Below are 21,089 nucleotides of genomic sequence, written 5' to 3' on the forward strand. Positions count from 1 at the left end.
AATAATAATAATAATGCCTGTGGATTTTATTTCTACTTTAAAGATTTTACTTTTAGGTTTACACGTAATGAAACTGCTGTACCATTTTATATTTCTACTTGTTTTTCTCATTTATGCATACTATCATTTCATAGAAAAATGATATTTTACTGTATTAGATTATTTGTATATTATATTATCACATTAAGTGAATCTCTCCAAACATAGTCTGGCAAACATAGTCTGCCATCAGAAAAAGTTATCATGAATTTTGAATATAAAAATTTAAATACATTTTAATATTTAACAAAATATAGTATGGTTGGAAAGCTCATTTTAAATCTGGAGAGTATCATCTGGTCTTAGTTGTTGTTAGGCTTTTGGCAGGCATTTTATCTTACTGTCCTTTTGTGTCAGAGCTTTGTACATTCGGTGAAATCTGACAACTCCACGGCACTCCAGAACTCCTTCCCAGTGCTGATTAACGCGAGGCGATTCTCAAGCCATCCATTACCAAACCAAAATCACCTGGTGATCAGTGTTAGTGATATTCATAAACACAACTTTTCCCTGAAGATTTGTAGAGTGCTTCACATTTGCAAGTCTAAAACTAATGTGTTTGATTACATCGCTTTGTATGACCCTCTAGAATCAGAGCAGTATATGAATTCTCAAGCTTCTCAATTAGAACTGTAAATAATCTTTGAAATAAATTACTTTATAACAAAATCTTTCCTTTTCCACAAGTAAACTGGGAACTAGATAATTTGAATTACTTATCTAGGGCAATTAACTCATACCTCATCTCTATGGGGAGGAAAACCCTACAAGGTAAGAGATCAGATTTATAGTGTTTGTAGTCTGTCTCCCATCTTATCCTTATTTACTACCTTAATGTAGTTTCCCTCTACAAAATTAACATTTCTAGAAAGCATTATTTTAGGAGAATTTGCAAGGTTATTTGCTGTAAAACATTATTGATAGTAAATAAAGAAATCGATTGAACTCTTCTTTATGGTACTGGGAACGAATGTGGAGACTTCACACTGAGCTACATGCCCATCCTTTTAACACATTTTTAAAAATATTAGTATGTGTTTGTGGTATAAGAAGTTTACATTCATTGTGTTGAGTAGGCCTGTGTATAAAACACAGCTTGCTTAGTTTTGCTCCCTTCCTACCAACCTCCCTCCCTCCACCTCTTATTTTTGTGATGCGAACATATTATTACTCTTGGCCCATGTTTATGATGCATAATGTTTACATTCATTGTTTGCATTCACACTAGTGCCTCACTTGTCATCTCTTTTTAAAGTTCTGTTTGATGATGTGTAAAATTTTTGAGTGTCTTAGATTTTAAATTTTTTGGCATTTAGTGCAAATGAAGATCTTAGGTGTTAAACATGCAAATTGGCAATGCCTAGAAAAAGAAATAATGTAGACTCATTGCTAGCTATTCAGCATCTTTAAGTTGAGGATTTTAGGAGGCATCTGTCCTGCTACTCACATAGGAGCGTGGCAGGGTGCGTGCTGTGGGCCAGCACCAGGCATACAGGCCACGGGAGTGCAGCAAGCATTCATTGCCTTCAGTACATAACCCAGGGGGGGTCTGAAGAAAGAAATGAACTAGGGCATCACAGAGATGCTTCTGACACTCTCTGCATTATAATTTTCAGTGGGCACATGGGACTACCCTCCCTTTATAAGAACTTGTCTATTAATAAGAATTTTATTTGGTACAGGGTCTTGCTACGCAGCTCAGATTCAGTTATCCTCCTGTCTCAGCCTCCCCAGAGCTGGGATTACAGGCATGCGCCACCATGCACAGACTCAGTGGACTGCACGGTACGCCTGGGGTCCCAGGGCTGGTATGGCATCGCAGTACCAGGGATCGAACCTGGGTTCTTGTGCTTGTCAGGCAGGCCCTTATACTGCTGAGCTATCTCCCCAGCCAACAAGACTTTCAGGATAAATAAATTGACAATCATAATATTGTCTCAAAAATCTATAACTAAGAATGTCAGTAATCTTTGAATAAACTTAACCACTGGCAAGTTTCATTAATGTTTCATTCCACAGAGAGCTAGAGTCTAGCTTTCCTTCTTTGGGCAAGGGTGCTCTTTCCAGAGGATGAATCAGGAGTTTCTAGGGATTGTGGGATGCCTAGGGAGGGCAGTAAGTACGGCCTCACTGGCCTATCTCCAAACTGCGTGATGTCATGGAGCAGTGAAACACAAAACAAAAATAAAGAAGAGTTTCTTCTTTCTTCCACTCAGGTGGAAAAAAGGAGAAAAGAGAAAAACTCAGAAACTTCAGAGGACTTAGAAAAACACAAGATACTTTCCTTTCCTTTGTTAGAGCTGTCATCTTTTTCTAGTACTCGGAGACAAGATGCCTAATGCCATTTTAATGGAGCCTGAGCGTACTCCTTGGCAAAAGGATATTTATGTTAATTGTTAGGAGCAACAGAAACTTCTAATTGCATCCACCAGACTGAATACCTAAGCTTTTCAAGCTTCTTAATGTTTACAATAAGCATTTTCTGAAACAACAGTAAAATGGCAATAAAAGTGAAAATTTTATTTCTCCATCGTGTGTGTGCACGTGCGTGTGTGTGTGTGTGTGTGCATGTGTGTGTGTGTGTGTGTGTGTGTGTGTGTGTGAATTGAAGAGAATTTGACAGGGGAAGGATGGAAGAGAGCAAGATGGAAATACATGAATGAGGTATAATTTTTTAGATCAAAAAAGAATGCTGGGGGCCTGCTGATTAGCTCCGTTGTTTAAGTGCCTTCTTATGCAAATGCAGTCAGGTGAAGAATACTGTGGATTGATCCCCAGATCCTCATGCCTTACTATACCTGCTCTTAAGGCCTCCTGAGCCAGCCAAAAAAAAAATCCTTCTCAATTTTAGGGCCAGGAAGATAGCTCAGTAGAATGAGCACTTGCCTGGCAAGCGCAAGGGCCTGAGTTCAATCCTCGGTTCTGAAACAAAAAGAATGTTGAATTGTCAGTTCCTATAGAAAAGGGGAAGACTTAGAAGCAACTATATTATCTCTAAATTTAAAAATCAGTCAGCCTATTCACATGCAGAAACACTCTAAAATTCTAATTAGCGTATTACTGTATAAGGTTTAACAAAGGACTGAGAGGAATTCCAGAAAAACTGCTGTAGGTATTATTTTGAGTATAGAGAGATTTAAGGCAGAGAATAATGTTCTTATAGAATTAATAGAAGGCACAAAAGAGCAGGATCTACCCAGAGTTTCTTTAAGTCATTTTCATAAAATACAGAGCTGGCAAGTCAGGCAGGCTCCTCCACGAGTGGTGACAGTGCAGCTCTGGAGCTATGACTACAGCCACACCATGTTTGAACATCAGAAAACTAAAAACTGGGCTGTAGAATGATTCTCACGATTAGATGGTAGGTGGAAAAACCAATACTGGGCCTTTTTTGGGTACTCAGGAGGCTAGAAAGTGGAACTGACTCCTACAGAGCTCCAGTAGTGACAGCCTGTGTTAATAGTCAGCCAAGAGAAAGAGAATCTTCCCGCATCTCTCACTCAGATCTTTGTCATGTGCATGTGACCGTAAGGACCCACTCATCACTGAGTACATGAGCAACAACAGAAACTGGGAAGTGTGGCTTTTACTGCACAGTCTTGTACTGATTAAAATTTTATTACTACAGATATAAAAAAGAGATGAAATAAAAATAGAAAGACTGTTAGAAAAGAAGGTGATTTGGGAAGAAAAGAGAAGGGGGGACAAGAGGATAAGTGAAAATATTCCAAGTGTGACTCAGTTGGATGCATATATGAATATGCCAAAATAAAATGTACTATTCAAATAAATAGATAAACTATTTCTAAGAAACAAAAGGGAGGATAGATTTTGTTATTTACCATCCCTAATGAAATGATCAGGTCAAAATCAATATATCTTCAGGATCTTTCCACACATAAAACTTCCAATCATGTTTTAATGTCTTATACTTAAAATAAAAAAGATATTTTCATCATTCATAGAATACTTTGCATGAAAGAAAGGAAACAAAACAAGCAAACAACATCATAACAACAGAACTAGTCAATAAAAGTTGAGTTAGTAGACAATACTGAGAACAAAAGAAAACTCCATAAAAGAATGTTAGTATTTTCATAGATTTAAGATAGTAAGAACACAACATCATGAAAAAATATCATATAACAAGAATGAATTACTGGAAAGCAAGTATGATCTCTGAAATTTTACAGTTTTGCATAAGTGTTGGAAGGTAATGACGAAGGCAAACTTGCTGAAGTACAATAGATGTGGGAAAGTAATCAAAAAGAAAAGAAAAAAAACTGAAGCATTACTGTACTAAATGCAATATTTGCCTAAGCAGAAGGACCATTTTGTAGTGAAAAAAAATATATATATATGTATATATATCTGTATATACAAAATAGGATAGATATACAGCTCTCTTAGTTCAATGAGAAGAAAGATTTGTATTAATAGTGTTTGGACAGGATATCATGTCTGCATCTTGTCCTATGAATAACTACTATGAAGACAACAATATGTAATGTATTAATTATTGAAACTGTCCTACTAATCTGTTTTGAAACTGTCTCGTTGCTATTTCTTTCTCAATAAAATTAATAAAAAAAGAAAGCTTTGAAAAGTAAAACATTTAGGAAATAAAGAAGTTAGGCCCACATGTTTCCCCAAATGAAGGGTATAAATTGCTATATCAAAAATTCCACTATCAGCCATTGGAATGAGAAAAATGTTGCTCTGAGGCACATGACCATTAAGTCTCACAGTAAGACAGAAGATGCTGAAGAGGATAACAGAGTCTGGGAGGTAGATTGCCCTGGTGGGATTAGTAAACAAAATGGAATCTAAAATTTCCCCACCATACTGAGGGGAAAATAGTTTCTAAACAAATATTTAATGTCAAATTACAATAAAAAAGAGTAGAGTGAACTAAAGAATTTTTCCCTCCAAAGTCTTTAAAGCTTCATCATCTTTGTATGCTCTGTTTCCCTCAGCTCTGCAAGATATTCTACTCCCTTTCACTTGGTTTAATGTCTTCCTTGGTGATCAATAGACAGGTAGTTATCAAACAAATTTGGGATTATCCTCTTAGAGAGCATTCTAAGACCGCCCATCTCAGACTCTGCATATAACACCAATATTTCTAATTCTTGAAATGAACAAATTTTCAAATGGACATGATGGCTTCAATGTGCTCATGTTAGAGGGCTGCATGTGCTGTTGGTCCCTAATAGAATCAGGAACTGGCTAATTCATGGGGGTTGTCCATGAGGTCAACTCAACTAATAAAAAATAACTACTTTATGGAAAGATATTTTCTTTTTTTTCCTGTATTTTAGGGAAGGGTCTACAGGGTGGTCAGGGTCTTACTACTAGATCAGACTCATAGTGATCTGCCTGTTTACAGCCTCCCAAGAGCTAGGATTACACGCATGCACCACCATGCCCAATGTCAATCGCTGTCTCAGTGTGCCCTAGGAGAGGGCTGGCATGGCAGGCCCAGGGATCGAATTCCCGGCCCCTGCACCTGCTTACAGGTGCTTTAATCCACTGAGCTATTTGGCCGGCCCTGGAAAGATATTTTCAAAACAATCAAAATGCCTTTTTTGTTTCAGAGTCATCTCCCATTGAATAAATATTATAATCAGAGGTAGGAAGGCGTTGGTTTATCACCTAGCCCAGGTAAAACACTTAACATGTTGACTGACTGTCAGTCACTGACCCGAAAACTGGGTGATCCAAGTGCAAGAGTCAAGTCTTACTTGAGAATAGCGTGATTGGTTATTTTTCCTAATTCTGCCATCTTGGAGCAGTATGAGAAATGAGAATAGCAAATAGTCATGAAAGCCTCCATAATTAATAATTAAGTCAATGCATAGAATAAGAGAAAAGGTACATTGATAGACAACATCAAATTCTTGCCTCTAATTATAGATGGCTGTGCTGTGGTTTATGTATGCCAGTTGAAGTCTGATTTGGAAAACACCATACACAAATAGTATGCCTGACATTGTGTATCCTGATTCCATTCTTTTTTTTTAAGCTCTAGAGACTATGTTATACTTTACATTTGGGTCATTATACCTGAATAGAAGTTTCAAATTCTAGTCCAGAGGAATCAGTAGGAGAGAGCACAAAGCTTGGTATAATTAGGGGAATGGGCATGCAAATCAGGCCTGAATCAGACAGGCTTAAGTGTCATCTTTGCAGCTGTGAGGCACAGCTCCATGGGCCCCAAGCTCTCAAGCGTCCTTACATACTTACATGGCATCCGGTGGTACAAGACAGCAGTCATTGTAGTTTGAAAATCAGTGTGTAGAAAAAATCCCACTGAGCATACTGGAGAAGAGCAGGTCAGGGAGAATTTGGGCCACTTCCAGATGCATCTTACATATATTATTGAAACTCCCACAATGTATATCAACCAGGCAGAGATTGTAGAGGGAGTTTAATTTACATTTATGCAAAGTCTAAGCATCCATCTCACAGTTCTGAGGTCCTGAAGAAATGGATTATGAAGTAGAGCTTTAAAACCAGTCCAGGGACTTGGACTTAAAAAAGTCATTCCAATTGTCCTATGGGAAGTCATCTGAATGTCACACTTCAGTGTTCATTTATACAAAGATTGATAACTCCTGGGTCTCAGGAGTTTGAATCAATTTATCCTTACAGACTTTCATTTCTATTACTGAAATTGAAAACTGTATTTATCTCATTGATATTAAAATCTTTACTTGGAAAAATGTAATCCCATGAAAGCTGTTGTCTCTATGATTTCTAACATACTATCTAAGATTAAATTTAAAATGTCAGGGGATTAATTTGCTGTGAAGAGTTTCCTCCCAGAAAAAGTGTGGTGAATTATTTAAAACCACTTGTGTTGTAAACAGCTGGTACCTTCTCAGTCATTTATAAGTGTAGTACATTTATAAATGTAACCCCAATTTTATTTTTAATTCTCAGAAAATACCAATTATGCCAAAACATAAAGACCACAGTGAAACAAACAAGCTGCAAATGAGATAAATTTTAGGGCTTAAAAAAGAAGCGTAGTTCACATGGAGTTCTAATTGTTGATTTGTGGCTTTCAAGAAGCTTTCTGCAAAGACAGAGTTCATGACTGTTTCATAATTGGTGTAATAAACTTTACTGCTCTGGTTCCTGAGTCTGTACATTACATTTGTGTTCTACAGTATTTCTTTTTTAGGGGATGGGGGTTTTATCATATGTTACACCATATAATGCTATGCATGACTGATTTGTTTCTATGAGTATTTCTTGTATTCATAATTATCTTAGTGTATTGTATGCACCCTCGCTTTACTGCATTCAGAGGGCTAGGCTAGCGCATCACAACACCACGCTGATTTTCATCATTAACGGACATTCACATACTGCCCTTAGCAAAACCGCTATAGAACTCACTGCTAAATTAAATTATTTTCAGTGATATTTTGCAGCTTATTTTTGAAATGACTATGTGTTGTGTAAAAAAAAATAACATCTGTGAAAATGAAAAAGGAAAAAAACAGTGCTGGTGATTTACACTTTGTCGTATTTACCCAGCCTGTGTGTCTCCATTTACTTGCTTTTTCCATGTGGAACTTAGTTTCAGTGTTACTATTTATTGATTCACAGATTTAATTTCCAGTTCCACTGTCATTACTGTCCTGATGTTTTCTTGGGCAAAGCATTGTTATTCTGAATTTGCTTTCCTTCTCCATTGAAATGAGCAGAAAAGAGCATTTTTAGCATTTACATAAAGTTTTCTGAATAAAATGGGATAAATGTCCTGTGAGAATTTAAAAATGTTATAATAGGCTTGATTCTTGATATCTCTTATTCATTTAGAATATTTTTAAGGAATAGTCAATTTGAGCCATACCTTTATGCTTTAAAGAGCAGACTTCAAGTCTGGTTCATAAAGTTAGCTACGCGGCTCACGTTATAACAACTATTGGTATTGCCAGTTGTCGCTTAAAGATACTTTCTGCCCATTATGAAGTTTTGAGAAGGGTTTTCTCTTCCTAGTGGAGAGACGCTGATCACGTTCTTGTAAAGCACACGTTCACAGTCCTGCGCCCTGTGCTCGCTTCCACAGTGCCTCCTCTTGCTCATGTGTTTTCCAGCAGAGTTTATGTTCATCTTGACCCGACTTAGGAGGACGCCTCTTCTCTCATCGCTGGGACAAATATCCGACAGTCAAGCTTAGGGAAGGAACGGTTTATTTTGTTCACAGTTACTGGAGGTTTCATAGTTTAAAGTAACCTGAATTACTAGCAAGACCTCGAGACACTGAGGCTGGGGCACCGCCGTGTCCAGGATGATCCGCTCCATACCTCCAAGAGTGGCCCCCCCAGGCCTGGCGCAGGGAGGGAGCAGGGGGGCAGAGGCTGTCAGTTTAACCTCAGCGCCTCTCCGGCCCCGCCCCTCCTCCAGCTGTCTGCCCCATAATTTACATGAGGCTTTAGGGGGACAGCCAGACAAAACTGTAACAGAGGATGAGCTGTTATTAGGAAAAATGATTGCTTTTGCTTTACACTCTTCCAAGTAAAGCCACAACTTTTAGTTTAGGACTTCAAACCTTGATCCTAGCTGCCTGCTTCAGATTTAACACGCACTTCTGTCTCACTCTGTTGAAAACACTCTCAAGCAAATGGTTGGAAACTAGTTGATCCAGTTCACAGTGCTTTTCTTCCTAACCCTTTCACGATTATGTTCTCCTTACTCAATTGGTGAAATTCTGGACTTCTTAAAGTTTTTATTTCTTAGTACATGTTTGTGATATGTAATCATTGCATTCATCCTGGGGAATTGTTACATGTGCATATGCCATCTTGGTTCATTTTTATTTTTTAAATCACATATCATTGGTACATATTAGATACATATATAATTCTCATGTTCATCATAGAGAATTCATACCTGTACGTGATATAAACTTGATTTGCCCCATTCCCCGGCCCTCCCTTCAACTCCTACTCCTCTCCCTTTATAAAAGTTTTGTTTCCATGTTTTCATTCTTTTATCTTTTTAAAACTGTTTCTTTCTTTCCTTTTCCCCTTCCCTTTCCTTTGTTCCCCTCCCCAATGGAACATTTTCTCCCGATTTCATGAAACCTATTTTGCATTTGGGTGCTTACGTACACTTTTGCACTAGAGAAATGACCTGGTATTTACATTTACGTGTCCAGTTTATTTCACTTAAGAGTATGACCTCTTGCCTGCCAAGCACAAGGGCCTGAGTTCAATCCCGGTTTAGGACAGAACAAAACAAAACAAAAAATAGAGTATGGCCTCAAAGTATATACATTTGCTTAGAAATTTCTCAAGTTTATCTTTGTTTATAACAGAGTAGTACTCCATTATATAAAAATACCCAATCTTTTCCACTCACTAGATGATGGGCACTTAGGTTGTTTACAAGATTTGGCTATTATAAACTATGCTGCTGTAACCATAGGTTTGCATATATCATTGTGATATGATTCTTTCAATTCTTTCAGGAAGATACAAAAAAGAGAATAGGTAGGTTGGATAGAACCTCTAGTTCTACATTTTTAATAAATCTCCATGCTGATTTCCATAGCAGCTATATCAGTCTGCACTCCCATCAACAGTGAAGAAAGGTTCATTTTCCCCACAGCCCCACCAGTATTTATTTTTGATTAATTTCTGTCATTCTTCTTCTTTTTTTTTTTTTTGGAACCAGGGATTGAACTCAGGCCCTTGTACTTGCCAGGCAAGCGCAAATTCTACTGAGCTATCCCCCCAGACCCTGGTTCATTTCTTGATAATAGCTATTCTTTGTAGGGTGAGATAGAAACACAGTGTTGTTTTAATTTGCATCTCTCAAATGACCAGTGACTTTGAACATTTTTTGAATTTTGATTTAGAGTGTGTTAAATCTGTATAGCAGTTTTAGAAATATGGCTATTTACAGTATATTGGTTTTTCCTACCCAAGGGTAAGGGATCTTTCCATGTTATGATATCCTCTTCAAACTCCTTTTTCAAAGTACTGTTGTTTTCTCTGTTTTCCCCCTTGACTCTGTTGAGAGGGTCTTTTACATTTATTGATTTGCATATATTGAGTCATGCCTGCATCCTTGGCATGAATCCCACTTGGCCGTGGATGATGTATAATCTTTTTGATGATTTGCTGCATTCTTTTTGCAAGTATCTTATTGAGGATTTTTGCATCTATGTTCATTAGGGAGGTTCGGCTATAAATCTCTTTCTTTGTTAGGTTCTTCTCTGGTTTTGGTATCAGGGCAATACTTGCTTCCAGAAATGCATTTGGGAGTGTTGCTTTCCTTTCAATTTCATTAAAGAGTTTGAGAGGTAGTGATATTAGAGTTTCTGTAAATTTCTTGTAGAATTCAGCCATGAATCCATCAGGGCCTGGGATTTTCTTTGTTGATAGTTTTTTAAAATTATGTCTTTGATTTCATTGATCAATAGATAAAATACTGTTTTATTTACTGTTCTTTTATGTTGTGAGAATAATGTGTATTATGCTATGGGATGTAGCACTATGTAGACATGTACTGAGTCCATCTGTTCAAAACTTTGACTCAATTCTTATATTTCATTGTTTTTTTTTTTTTGTCTTGTTGATCTGTATATTTCATGTTTTGAGGTCTCCCAGTACAACTATAATAGTGATTATTTGATTTATTAGATGCATTAATATTTGTTTTATGTAGTTTTGTGCACTGGTATTTGTTGCATATATATTTACGATTATTTCTAATCCTCCCATTTATTCCCTTTGAAGGATGCAGTTTCTTTCTTGGCCTCTCTTCGTCAGTCTTGGCTTGAAATTTACTTTGTCTGCAACAGAAAAACTACCTTTTCTTTTTTATGGGATGTGTCACATACTGTAATGTTTTACATACTTCAACTTCCAGCCTATGAATTGCTTTTTGAGTTAAATATATTTCTTGTATGCAGCATATTGTTGTTTATTGCTTCTTGATCCATTCTGCTAATATTCTTTTGATTGGTGAATTATCTCTTCTTAAAAGTCCATCAGAAGGAGCACTAGATTTGTATACATGAATTTCCTCAGATGTTCTTTTTCAAAGTGTCTTATTTCACAATCAATTTTGAAAGATAACTTTGCTAGATAAATCAATTTGTGTTGGGGGTTATCTACATTTAGGTCTTGAAATACTCAGTCCAACCTTTCCTTCACTTAATGGTTTGTGTTGAGAAGTCAGCTGTAATTTTGATTGGATTTTCTTTATATATGATGTATTCCTTTTCCCTAACAACTTTTAATATTCCATTCTTGTGTTGAATTTCTGAAATCTTGATTATGATATGTCTGGATTTAGGGTTTCTTTTTCTTTTATTTTACTCATCATGGTTAATTTGAGTTCTATATGTATTACTTATCTGTATGTCAAATTGTTGGTCCCTTTCCCTTTTGCCCCCTACTTTCCTTGCCATGGAAGTTTTCTTCCATGACATCTGAATATTTTTTATACCATTTAGGATTTTTCCTGCTTTTTCATCAAGTCAGATTAATCTGATGTTATTATTCTTTGCATCATCTAGCAGGTACCATATTGATTTCTCATGGTCCCTTATTCATTTTAAAAATTCTTTCTTTCTATAGTCACTAACCGCAGCCTGTCTTCTAAAGTTGAGATCTGAGACTCTCCTTAGCTCTATGTGCTGTGGATACTTTCAGTGGAATTTTTATCCTCCTGGAAATCTGCTCAAAATTGTTTTACAGATTCCATTTTTTTCTGTGTTGCACATTCATAGCTTCTATAATTTTTTAAAGTTCTTCTGTTTTATTTTTGTCTATATCTGGTCTAGAGTCTAATGAATGCCATCTCTGTAGTTATTTGAGAAATCATTTATGATTTTTTTTCCAGTTCACCATTCATGTGCTTTATTGTTATCCATTCAGAAAGGCCAAGTGGGTGCCTTTCAGATGTTTCCAACCCATTATCCCTTGCATTTTCTTTGGTGAACTGGATATCTGAATTTGCATCTCCTTCAAGTGTCTTCTCATTTTTTCTTTCTTTTTTACATTTAATTTCAGGTTTGTTGCTTGGAGATCACTTATGGTAAGTTGCTTTACTGCTAGAATGTATAATCCCTAGGAAATGATTACTTCTCAGAGGTGTCTTCCAGGCGTAGCTGGACTTGGGGTTTTATTCTGTTACAAGATCCTACCCCTTAAACTTATTGGGGCTGAGAAGTTTCTGTCTACTTAGCTAGTCCTGTCTTCTTTGGCACTGGCCCATAGTATTTTCCATAACTCTCAGCAATCTAAGTCTTGGTATACCAGGAGGAATAGCTGCTTATATCACTTTGTCTAAAGTGGTACAATCAGCAATTAAAAACATTATCAAATGCAGCCTAGAAAATCACAAGCTGTGATAACCATTATTTTGCAGACTTTAACCTAATGACATAGATTTATGGTCATATAACAAAATCTAAAACTAACCAGAAAATTATATGCATTAACTAAATTGTTAATATGTCAATTTTATCCTTGGGAGAAAATTTAAAATGGGTTAAAGAAAAAATACAGATGGAGAAGAGAAAGTGACTAGAGGTCAGGCTGCAAAATAAAAGAGGATCACGAAAGCTTTGGGAAACTGGTACAGAAGACAGAAGACAGGAATGCAAGAGAGAAAGAAGAAATAAAAGTAATAGAACAGAAACTACAAAGATGCAACCTTAAAAAAATTGATAGAAATTAGTAGTACAATCATCTTAACTATCCTATGTATATCAATACTTGATTTTTTAATCTTTCCTGTTTTTTTCTTTCTTTTCTCCTTTCCCTCATCCCAAATGTTTATTCCTTATGTGCAGTTTTGAATGATGACCAAAGCAAAGGAAAGAAAGATATTTTTTCAGGCCCCCCAAATTCAAAGACCCAATCCAAAAGTGATCATCTGAGATGAATACACACTTCTCAGAGGAAGAAACACAAATGGCAATTAAATACAGGAAAAAATGTTCCACAGCACTAGTCGTTCAAAAAATGAAAACTAAAACAAAACTGAGATTCCATCTCATCCCAAAAAGAGTGGCTATTATAAATAAATCAACTAATAACAAATTCTGAAGAGGCTGTGAGGAAAAAGAAACCCTTCTCTGCTGTTGGTGGGAGTACAGACTGGTACAACTTTTATGGAAACAGTATGGTGATTCCTTAAAAAGCTAGAGTTAAAAGTCCCATCTTGGTCATTTTAACTGCACTTCTTTTATCAAATTTTATTTTCATTAGTACATGTTTTAAGTACATAATGTTTATATTCCTCACATAGAGTTGGTACATGTACATTCAAAAAATGTACATTTTAATTCTTTTCTTTTATAGTCCCCTTTTTTGTTTACTTTTATCAGAGATGAGTATTCTATTGCTATTCAAATATTGAAGGTACATGAATTCAGCAAAGTAATCCAATATAGTCCAGTAGTCCATAATAGTAGTGGGTTATCCACAGGACTAGCAATGTTAGGTTGTTGACTTTAGCCTTTTACAGCTCAACATTTTGTAGTGAAAATATATATATATATATACACACACAAAATAGCATAGATATATAGCTACTTTCTCTTAGTTCAATGAGAAGGAAGTTTCAAATTGATAGGGTTTAGATGAGATATCATGTCTTCATCTTGTACTATGAATACTATAAAGACAACAATATGTAATGTATTAATTATTGTAACTGTCCTACTAACCTATTTTGAAACTGTCTCATTGCTATTTGTTTCTCAATAAAATTAATTAAAAATTAATTCTTTTCTCTCTCTCCTCTTTCCTTACTCCATTTCTTGGTCTTTTTCTTTTTTGCAAAAGATCTATCATGCCATTTCCCATCATCTCTCTTTTAGTTGGCTCTTTATTAAAGTTCTCTCCTGTAACTGAAACCGCATCATAAATGTAGTTCTTAAAAGGCATCTTAGTCAGTCATGAAGTCTGTAAGATCCTTCTAGCAGAAACATCTTTCCTCTTCTGGGCTTCTGTAGTTTTTTGAAAATCTACCTTGTTATCTAGCTTTCTTATGTGCTCTATTCTCTTTCATAATACTTTGATATTGCACCACCTTTTCACTGTTTATAGAGGTGCTTCATTGCTGTTCTTTTATTCCCTGTATCTAATAGGTTTGCTGGAGAGGTAAATGGTCCACAACAAGATGTTGAATTGAATTAAATTGAATTGTTCAACCACATTTTAAGATATGGGAATCAAGTTGAATCTTTCATGGAACTTGACAAATTTAAGAAGTAAATCTTCTCCCATATGTATGTTCTGAAAAAAATCTGTAAGTGTGATTGAAAAGGAATAATCAAGCTTTTAACTAATAAATGCTAATGAATTTGGAAAACAGGTATTGCATTGTGAGAAATCAGTAATCAGCACAAACACTTGAAGTCCTGAAATGTTCTACAAAGTTCAGCATTTGATCTATGTGTTTGACAAGGGGGATGCATATTTAAAACTTATTGAGATTCTACAAAATACAAAAGATACAAAGATACAAAAGGTTCTCAAAACAGGAAAAATCCTACCTATTTGAATCTTGCCTTATGCAGTTTTCTTAACACTGTGTTTGGGAAAAGATCAAATTTGAAACATATTTGTCAAGGAGTACTGTTTAGAAGGCAAACACACTTAAGCAGCACCATGAGCAGCTTTGTGGTTTTTTTTTTTTTTTCCTATTACTGTAACAAGGAAGGAACTTGTTCCATATTGAAACCTTTCCTCATATTTAGAGTCACATCTATTCGAGGTAATAGGGATGAGCATAGTATGACGACAGATCTGGATCAGGTTCCCAAGCCTCTAGAATTTCTGTCCACTGATTCACGTTTCCCCTGCTATTTCATTCACATCGTCTACATTTTCTCCTTAGATTATTAAAACGAGAAGAAAGCTTCACATTCATTCCTCGGTCCCGTGAAGAACTTCCAGACAACTTTCCAAAAGAAATCCCCGGGATCTGCTATTTCCTGGAGGTAAGAACTGGTCCAAAGCAGCCGAAGCCTTCTCTTTCTTCATCAAGAATAAAAAAGGTTTCCTACAACATCGGCACCATGTTCCTCCGGGAGACGAGCCTCTGAGACCTGCGGATCAAAGACTCCTCCAAAAAAGCACAAACCCAGACCATGGGTCACACCATAGGAGGATGGAAAGAATAGCTCCTCTTGCAATGCTTCTTTGAGAATGAGCAGTGGAATTTCTGTTATGCCAGGCAATAATCCTAGAAAATTCGTGTGACTACTGTCCATAGAAGGTGGAAGGTGGGAGGGATGTAAGATCTATCTATATGAGTGTTTAGGATATATATATCCTAATATATATATTCACTCATTCAGATATGGATCCCCTTTTAAAACAAACCAATAGGCTCCTGTTTCTTGTGTTTCACCCACCCAGTTATCTTTCCCTGTGTATTTCTATCAGTTTTGAGAGCCAGTTTCAAGTATATATTCCTACATTTAGTGAATTGGTAGATGAGGAATATTTTCTAATTTTCTTTTTCTGAACAGACATTTCATACATATATCATGGCAGTGTGGTAAACTTCCCAGCGGGAAGAATTGTAACTCAGCAAAATATTTTAGGGATATTACCTATTTTTATATATAATCTCTTCTTCTACGTAATTACATTTCACACACCACTATTAGATTTTCAGAATCTGCTACTGCATTGTTAGTACATTATGTAATGCTAACCTACTAATCTAATATAGTTTCACTTGTTTAGATAGATTAGTGCTTGGACCAGGAATACATATAGCCAAGGATTTCAGATGCCAAGAAAGTGTTGTATGTCACTTAGTAAATACACATTTTAGATTTAATTAAAGTAGCATGGAGTCCAGAGGTCATGAAATTTCCTCATTGCAGATACATTTGTAACTAAGAATAATGAAAGGTCTTTTTTTTTTTTTTTTTGCCATCATGTAACATGTATCTGTCAAAAGAAAATGCTTTCTCACCCTGGACCCTTCTCAATGTAGCAGCTATGAATATAGCTAGTTCAACATTAAACTGCATTCTAATGAATGACATCCATCCATGTAACATGTTAGTAATTCCCTCTCCCTTCCCAAGTTGATGCTTCCTATGCGCTGACTGCCTGTCCTAGAAGTGAATTCTCAGATACTGGCCTCACTGACACAAAAGTATCCAAACATTTTGCTACAAATGTTGTTTCTTATTGCATAATGCCAAGCAAGGACTACCCAGCATTTTATGACATTGAGTTTTTCTCTTAAATGTTTTTCTCTACTTTGATGTGGCTTCTAAATTCAGTGAATCACCTCCATGAACACTAGAGAAGTTCTAACTTTCTGAACTTGTAATCGCTGTAGTTTCAGGTAGATTTCCATCGCATGTTCTGCTGTACTGAAGTCTTATTCCAATTAATCAACCCTGCATGAGAGATACTGTTACAGGCTCACAGTAAAATTGCAAGCACAGTGCATCCAGAGATTTCTTATTTTGGATCAGATATAAACCTAAATTTCTGCTAAGGTTAAAGAGCCGGAAGTATTGTTACCTTAAAATCTTTGGAGTAGACATTTTCTACTCTAGTATGTATATTCCTTGGTAGTTTATGCCTACTAAATGCAATTTTTTTAATTTAAAGATTTGGGCTGCATTATGATCTGGTTATAATATAACTCAGCTAAAGTGTATATTAACCAATTTCCAATGTAGTTTGTGAGGCATAATTAATGTTTTCAAGCTCTCTTAAGTATGTGGCTAGAAAACATTTATAGATATGCAAAGTATTTGTTATAGTTGTCATTAGTTTTATAAATGAGCTCTTTTCACTCCCTATGGGTTAAGAGAACATTATTGCAGTGCACTTCCTATGCAGAATATAAGACACAGCTGCTGAGCTTTCTAACCTCTCCTGTCCTGCTCTTTCCTGGGCTCTTTCTCTGCTTTTAACTCCATAGAGAGCAAAGGCCATGTTATGTACAGAAGGCTGTGAAGGCTGAAGGCAGGGCCTGCGCATGAGGACAATTAATCACAAGAAATCCCTGCAGTAACTTGCCCTTCATAGGAGACAGTGGGGGGCAAGGTGCTGTTACAGCCAGGATGGTTAAAGGCTGGAGCGTCTTGGTCCGCACGGCAGTACTGGAAAGTTGCCTGAGAAGTTCTGAGGGGTTCCTCACAGCAAAGTAGCATGTAGATAGACCCCACATCATGCCAGCTATTTATTCTTATTCTGTGCAGTAATTTAGAGTCACTTCGATATATTTAATCAGTAGACATTCTGGTGAAAATGTGTTTTGTAACCATATGGCTGAACTGGACTTTCAGGAATCGCCCAATCCATTTCTCTGCTTTCTGTGAAAAATTGCTTAAGCAACTATTCTAAACATATGGTTGCTCTCTCTGTACTTAAAAATATCTATAGGAATTATCTATCTTTTCAAAGAAACATTGGAAATCCACTCCACCATTTGGCAATTAGTAGTAGGGCTCCAGTGAAGAATTTGTGTGTAGACTCAACTTTTCAGAAGAATCACAAACTCTATAATGGTTTATATGGTTTCATATAGAACAAAAGTAGCCATTTACACTGTCACAAATGTCACATGCCAGAGATCTATATACAATACAAACAGGATGAAAGCTATGTATTTCATATAATATATCTAATCTATATATTTTTGAAGTTAGTCTGAGGCAATGGGCTAATCTTTTATCATTTTGCCAACCTATTAAATTTGACCATGATAGTCATACAGTTACTACGTGTGTTTATAAGATATTCTATAATATGTCTGTTCATTCTAGCTGCATCCTACATGATACAGTATATATTTCTTAGCCTAGAAACTGTGTCTGTAAAATGTGCTGGAATTTATATTTTATTTGACTATAACTTGTAAAGTATTCTCATTTGCTTAGGAATTACTAGAAGTACCGTGCATTTTAGTATGGCAGGATGCAAGGAACTTGAGTAATATCCCCCTAGAAACCAAGAGATATTAATTAATACATATAATGGGTCTAACCCATTCTGAAAGAAGCACTTTACACTGTAATCGGGTACCAATCACTGCCCTCCTTTAGTACCCTTTCACAAAGCTAATTTGGAGAAGTAACTTTATAACTAGACACTCGTACTGCTGGTGTCATGATGATTTTACTGATGAGAATGCCTTCATCTGCAAATAAATCAATAATATAACAATATCAGAATCCTCAAATATTTACTTAAGACTTACGTACAATATCTGCTTTGTAAAATATAATAAACATAATAGTGGCCATGGTTTAAAAAATACTGTGCCTCAGCAACATTAATTGGATGTGTTGGCTGACTATTATAAAGGTGGAGAAGATAAAGCTTCTAGGTGTCCTTGACGTAACCACCTGAGATCTGCCTCTCTGTTCATCTTTCCTGTTATATTTTAAAGTATTTTCTCTTCGCCTAGAAACTGCAAAGTGTGCCAGAATTTATATCGTATTTTGCTAATACCTGTACAGTATTCTCATTTACTTAGAAATTATGAGGAATATCATGCCGTTTGGCATGGCACATTGAAAAGAACTTGAAGAATATCCCCCAAGAAACCAAGTAATATTAATTAATATAGTGGGTTTATCCCACTCTAAAGCAGTGGGCTAAAAGAGTTAAAGAGTTTCTCTTTTAGTTCATGGTGACATTTGGAATCCAATGAGCTGTGACCTCTCGTGGCTCTGAGTCAGACACTAGTGCCTCAGGTTTTAGAAGGCATTGCTGGAACCAGCACTTCAAAGATTAATTCTCATAGCCTCACACTTCTTCCTCTTGCCCAGTGACAATGAAATTAGGAAACACTTTATTATAGAAATTCCACCCCCCCCCCGGAAGAACACAGCACAATAGAACAATAACAACCTAAAGTCTCATTCACAAGTACAGCAACCTTTTATATTTGGCAATTTCTACAAAAAATTCCACCAATAAAGCAAGAACAAATTCATATGATATGAAGGACAAAGCCACAAGGAATTTGGAAAACCACCAGGCTTTGTGTTTTCTATAGCACTCTAGCGCTGATGATCAAAATCATGGGACTGAAGTTTTACAATATCAAGAAGGAGCTCAAGATCATGGCCATCATTAAATATGTCTGTTGAAGCTCCTTTGGTTTCTAACTTGTTGGAAAGCATGTGCTGCGGTGAGTAAGGCATATAGGTTTCTGTCTTGCTATGCATTCTGAGCAAGAGTTACCCAGCTCTGACCTTCTCTAACTGCATGCAGTCACTCAACACAGTCCCATTGCATTAGCCTGGCCATATCAAGCTTGATTCTTTCCCTACTTTTGAAGTCAAGGTGGCGGCAGAAAGAGTTACTGGGGCCTGAGGCAGGCAGGTGAAGCCACACAGCTCCAGGACTGAATTATAGTACTTTACTTTTGTCTGATTTGCTGGGGCATTGAGTATATCTGCAGCTTCTCCCTCTATTCTTTCTTCAAAACACAGTCTGAGGGGCCGGCAAGTTAGCTCAGCTGTTTAGGCAAGCTTAGGCAAGCCCAGGGACCACAGTTTGATCCCGGGCACCACGAGCTGTGCCATCCCCAAGGCGTAGTGACACATGCCTGTAATTCCAGCTCTTGGGAGACTAGACTGAAAGCAAGAGGATCACCACAAGTCCAAGCTGCATAGTGAGACCCTGCAACAACCAAATACATTAAATATATATAGTCTGAATCCAAGCACTTTATGAAACTTCTCTGAATTTTACTTTGGAGTTGATTATATATGACACTAAATATCTTTGAATGATACTAGATGACTTTATCCAACAGAAACTTAGATATTCAAGTACAAGAACCAATCCCTATCTCGTAACTTAGTTAATTCTACTATTAATTGTAGAATTCCAAATACAAAAATCATGTCCTTTCAGAGACATCTATAAGCATAACTTGCTGGAGAAAATCCCAAACTCCAGATGAAAATGACAATGAATTATTAAAGCTTAAAATGGCCATTCTTAATAGATTGATAGGTGTTTCTTCATATGACTCTACTTAACTCACAGACAATTTAATATGTATGTGAATCGAGTTAACCCAGCAGAATAAAATTTATTCTTAAATGGGTAAGTTAACCCCAACTATGGACTTGATTTTGGGATTCTCTCAGTGGTGAATAAACAACAGACACTGATATTACACACAGATTATTATAATCTTTTTCAGAGAATGTGGAGATAGTGTGCAAAATTCCTTCCTTACACTTGGTTCAAACAATTGGAGCCTAAGTATTACTGTCCTGTACACTTTTTGTTTCTTGCTTGGGCTCTGTCTTGTCATTTAAACATGTCATCAATAGATTTATAATACAGGGAGTATCACAACTAAGGTCATATGTACACATGCATATTCTTAGTTCATATGTGTTTATTAAATGTAGATGTTACACAATTACAATGACTAAAGTTTGGGGTAGGACTTGAGGGTTGTAGATAAGTTTGTGTCTTTTATTCTAAAATATTGTGACCAGGTCATGGCTTCATTAAGCACTGCATAGTTATTACAGCCTTACTAAAAATGACCTTCTTCAGTGGTTCAACTGATCTGCCTGGAAGTATCTGGAAGCCTTCATAAGAATTGCCTAGGGAGTTTTAAGAATGTAGGTTACTAGGCTTTACTTTCAGAGATCTGGATTCAATAGGTCTCAGATAGAACCTACGAATCTGCATTTAGAAAACCACCCCAGGGAATGCTACCAGCCAGCCAGATTTGGGGGTTATTGAAAAGTGTGCAAATAATCTCAACTGTCAGACATAAATAAAGCTTACTAAGATAGCAATATAATTCACGCATAGTTATTTTTAGAGTTAAAGATTGTCTGAGGTTTGTGCCACTGTCTCTCCCATGAATTTTAGTTTTAGTTTTGCATTTGTAAGCCTGCTTCAAACTTATTGTAGACAGAAATCAACACTGCTAAGCATGAGGGTTGAATATTGCTCACTAGAGGGCTATTAGGCATACTAGCTGGGGTACCATCTTCTTAGCTACTGCCAGAGCTATGCAGAACATCACCTTCGCTGATCCTCACC

The 21,089-nt window shown here is 36.4% G+C and overlaps 1 protein-coding gene across 1 annotated transcript in view; it reads left to right on the top strand.

The window, feature by feature from the left end:
* Positions 1 to 19,576, top strand: part of Gucy1a2 (guanylate cyclase 1 soluble subunit alpha 2) — a 358,773-nt gene extending 339,197 nt beyond the window's left edge. Inside the window, exon 8 of the mRNA XM_004626131.3 lies at positions 14,920 to 19,576. Within this exon, the coding sequence (XP_004626188.1) occupies positions 14,920 to 15,127 (208 nt within the window). The 3' untranslated portion in view covers positions 15,128 to 19,576. The remainder of the gene's footprint in view (positions 1 to 14,919) is intronic.
* The last annotated feature ends 1,513 nt before the right edge of the window (positions 19,577 to 21,089 follow it).

Source organism: Octodon degus, unplaced genomic scaffold (assembly GCF_000260255.1).
Source record: "Octodon degus isolate 3935 unplaced genomic scaffold, OctDeg1.0 scaffold00012, whole genome shotgun sequence".
NCBI lineage: Eukaryota > Metazoa > Chordata > Mammalia > Rodentia > Octodontidae > Octodon > Octodon degus.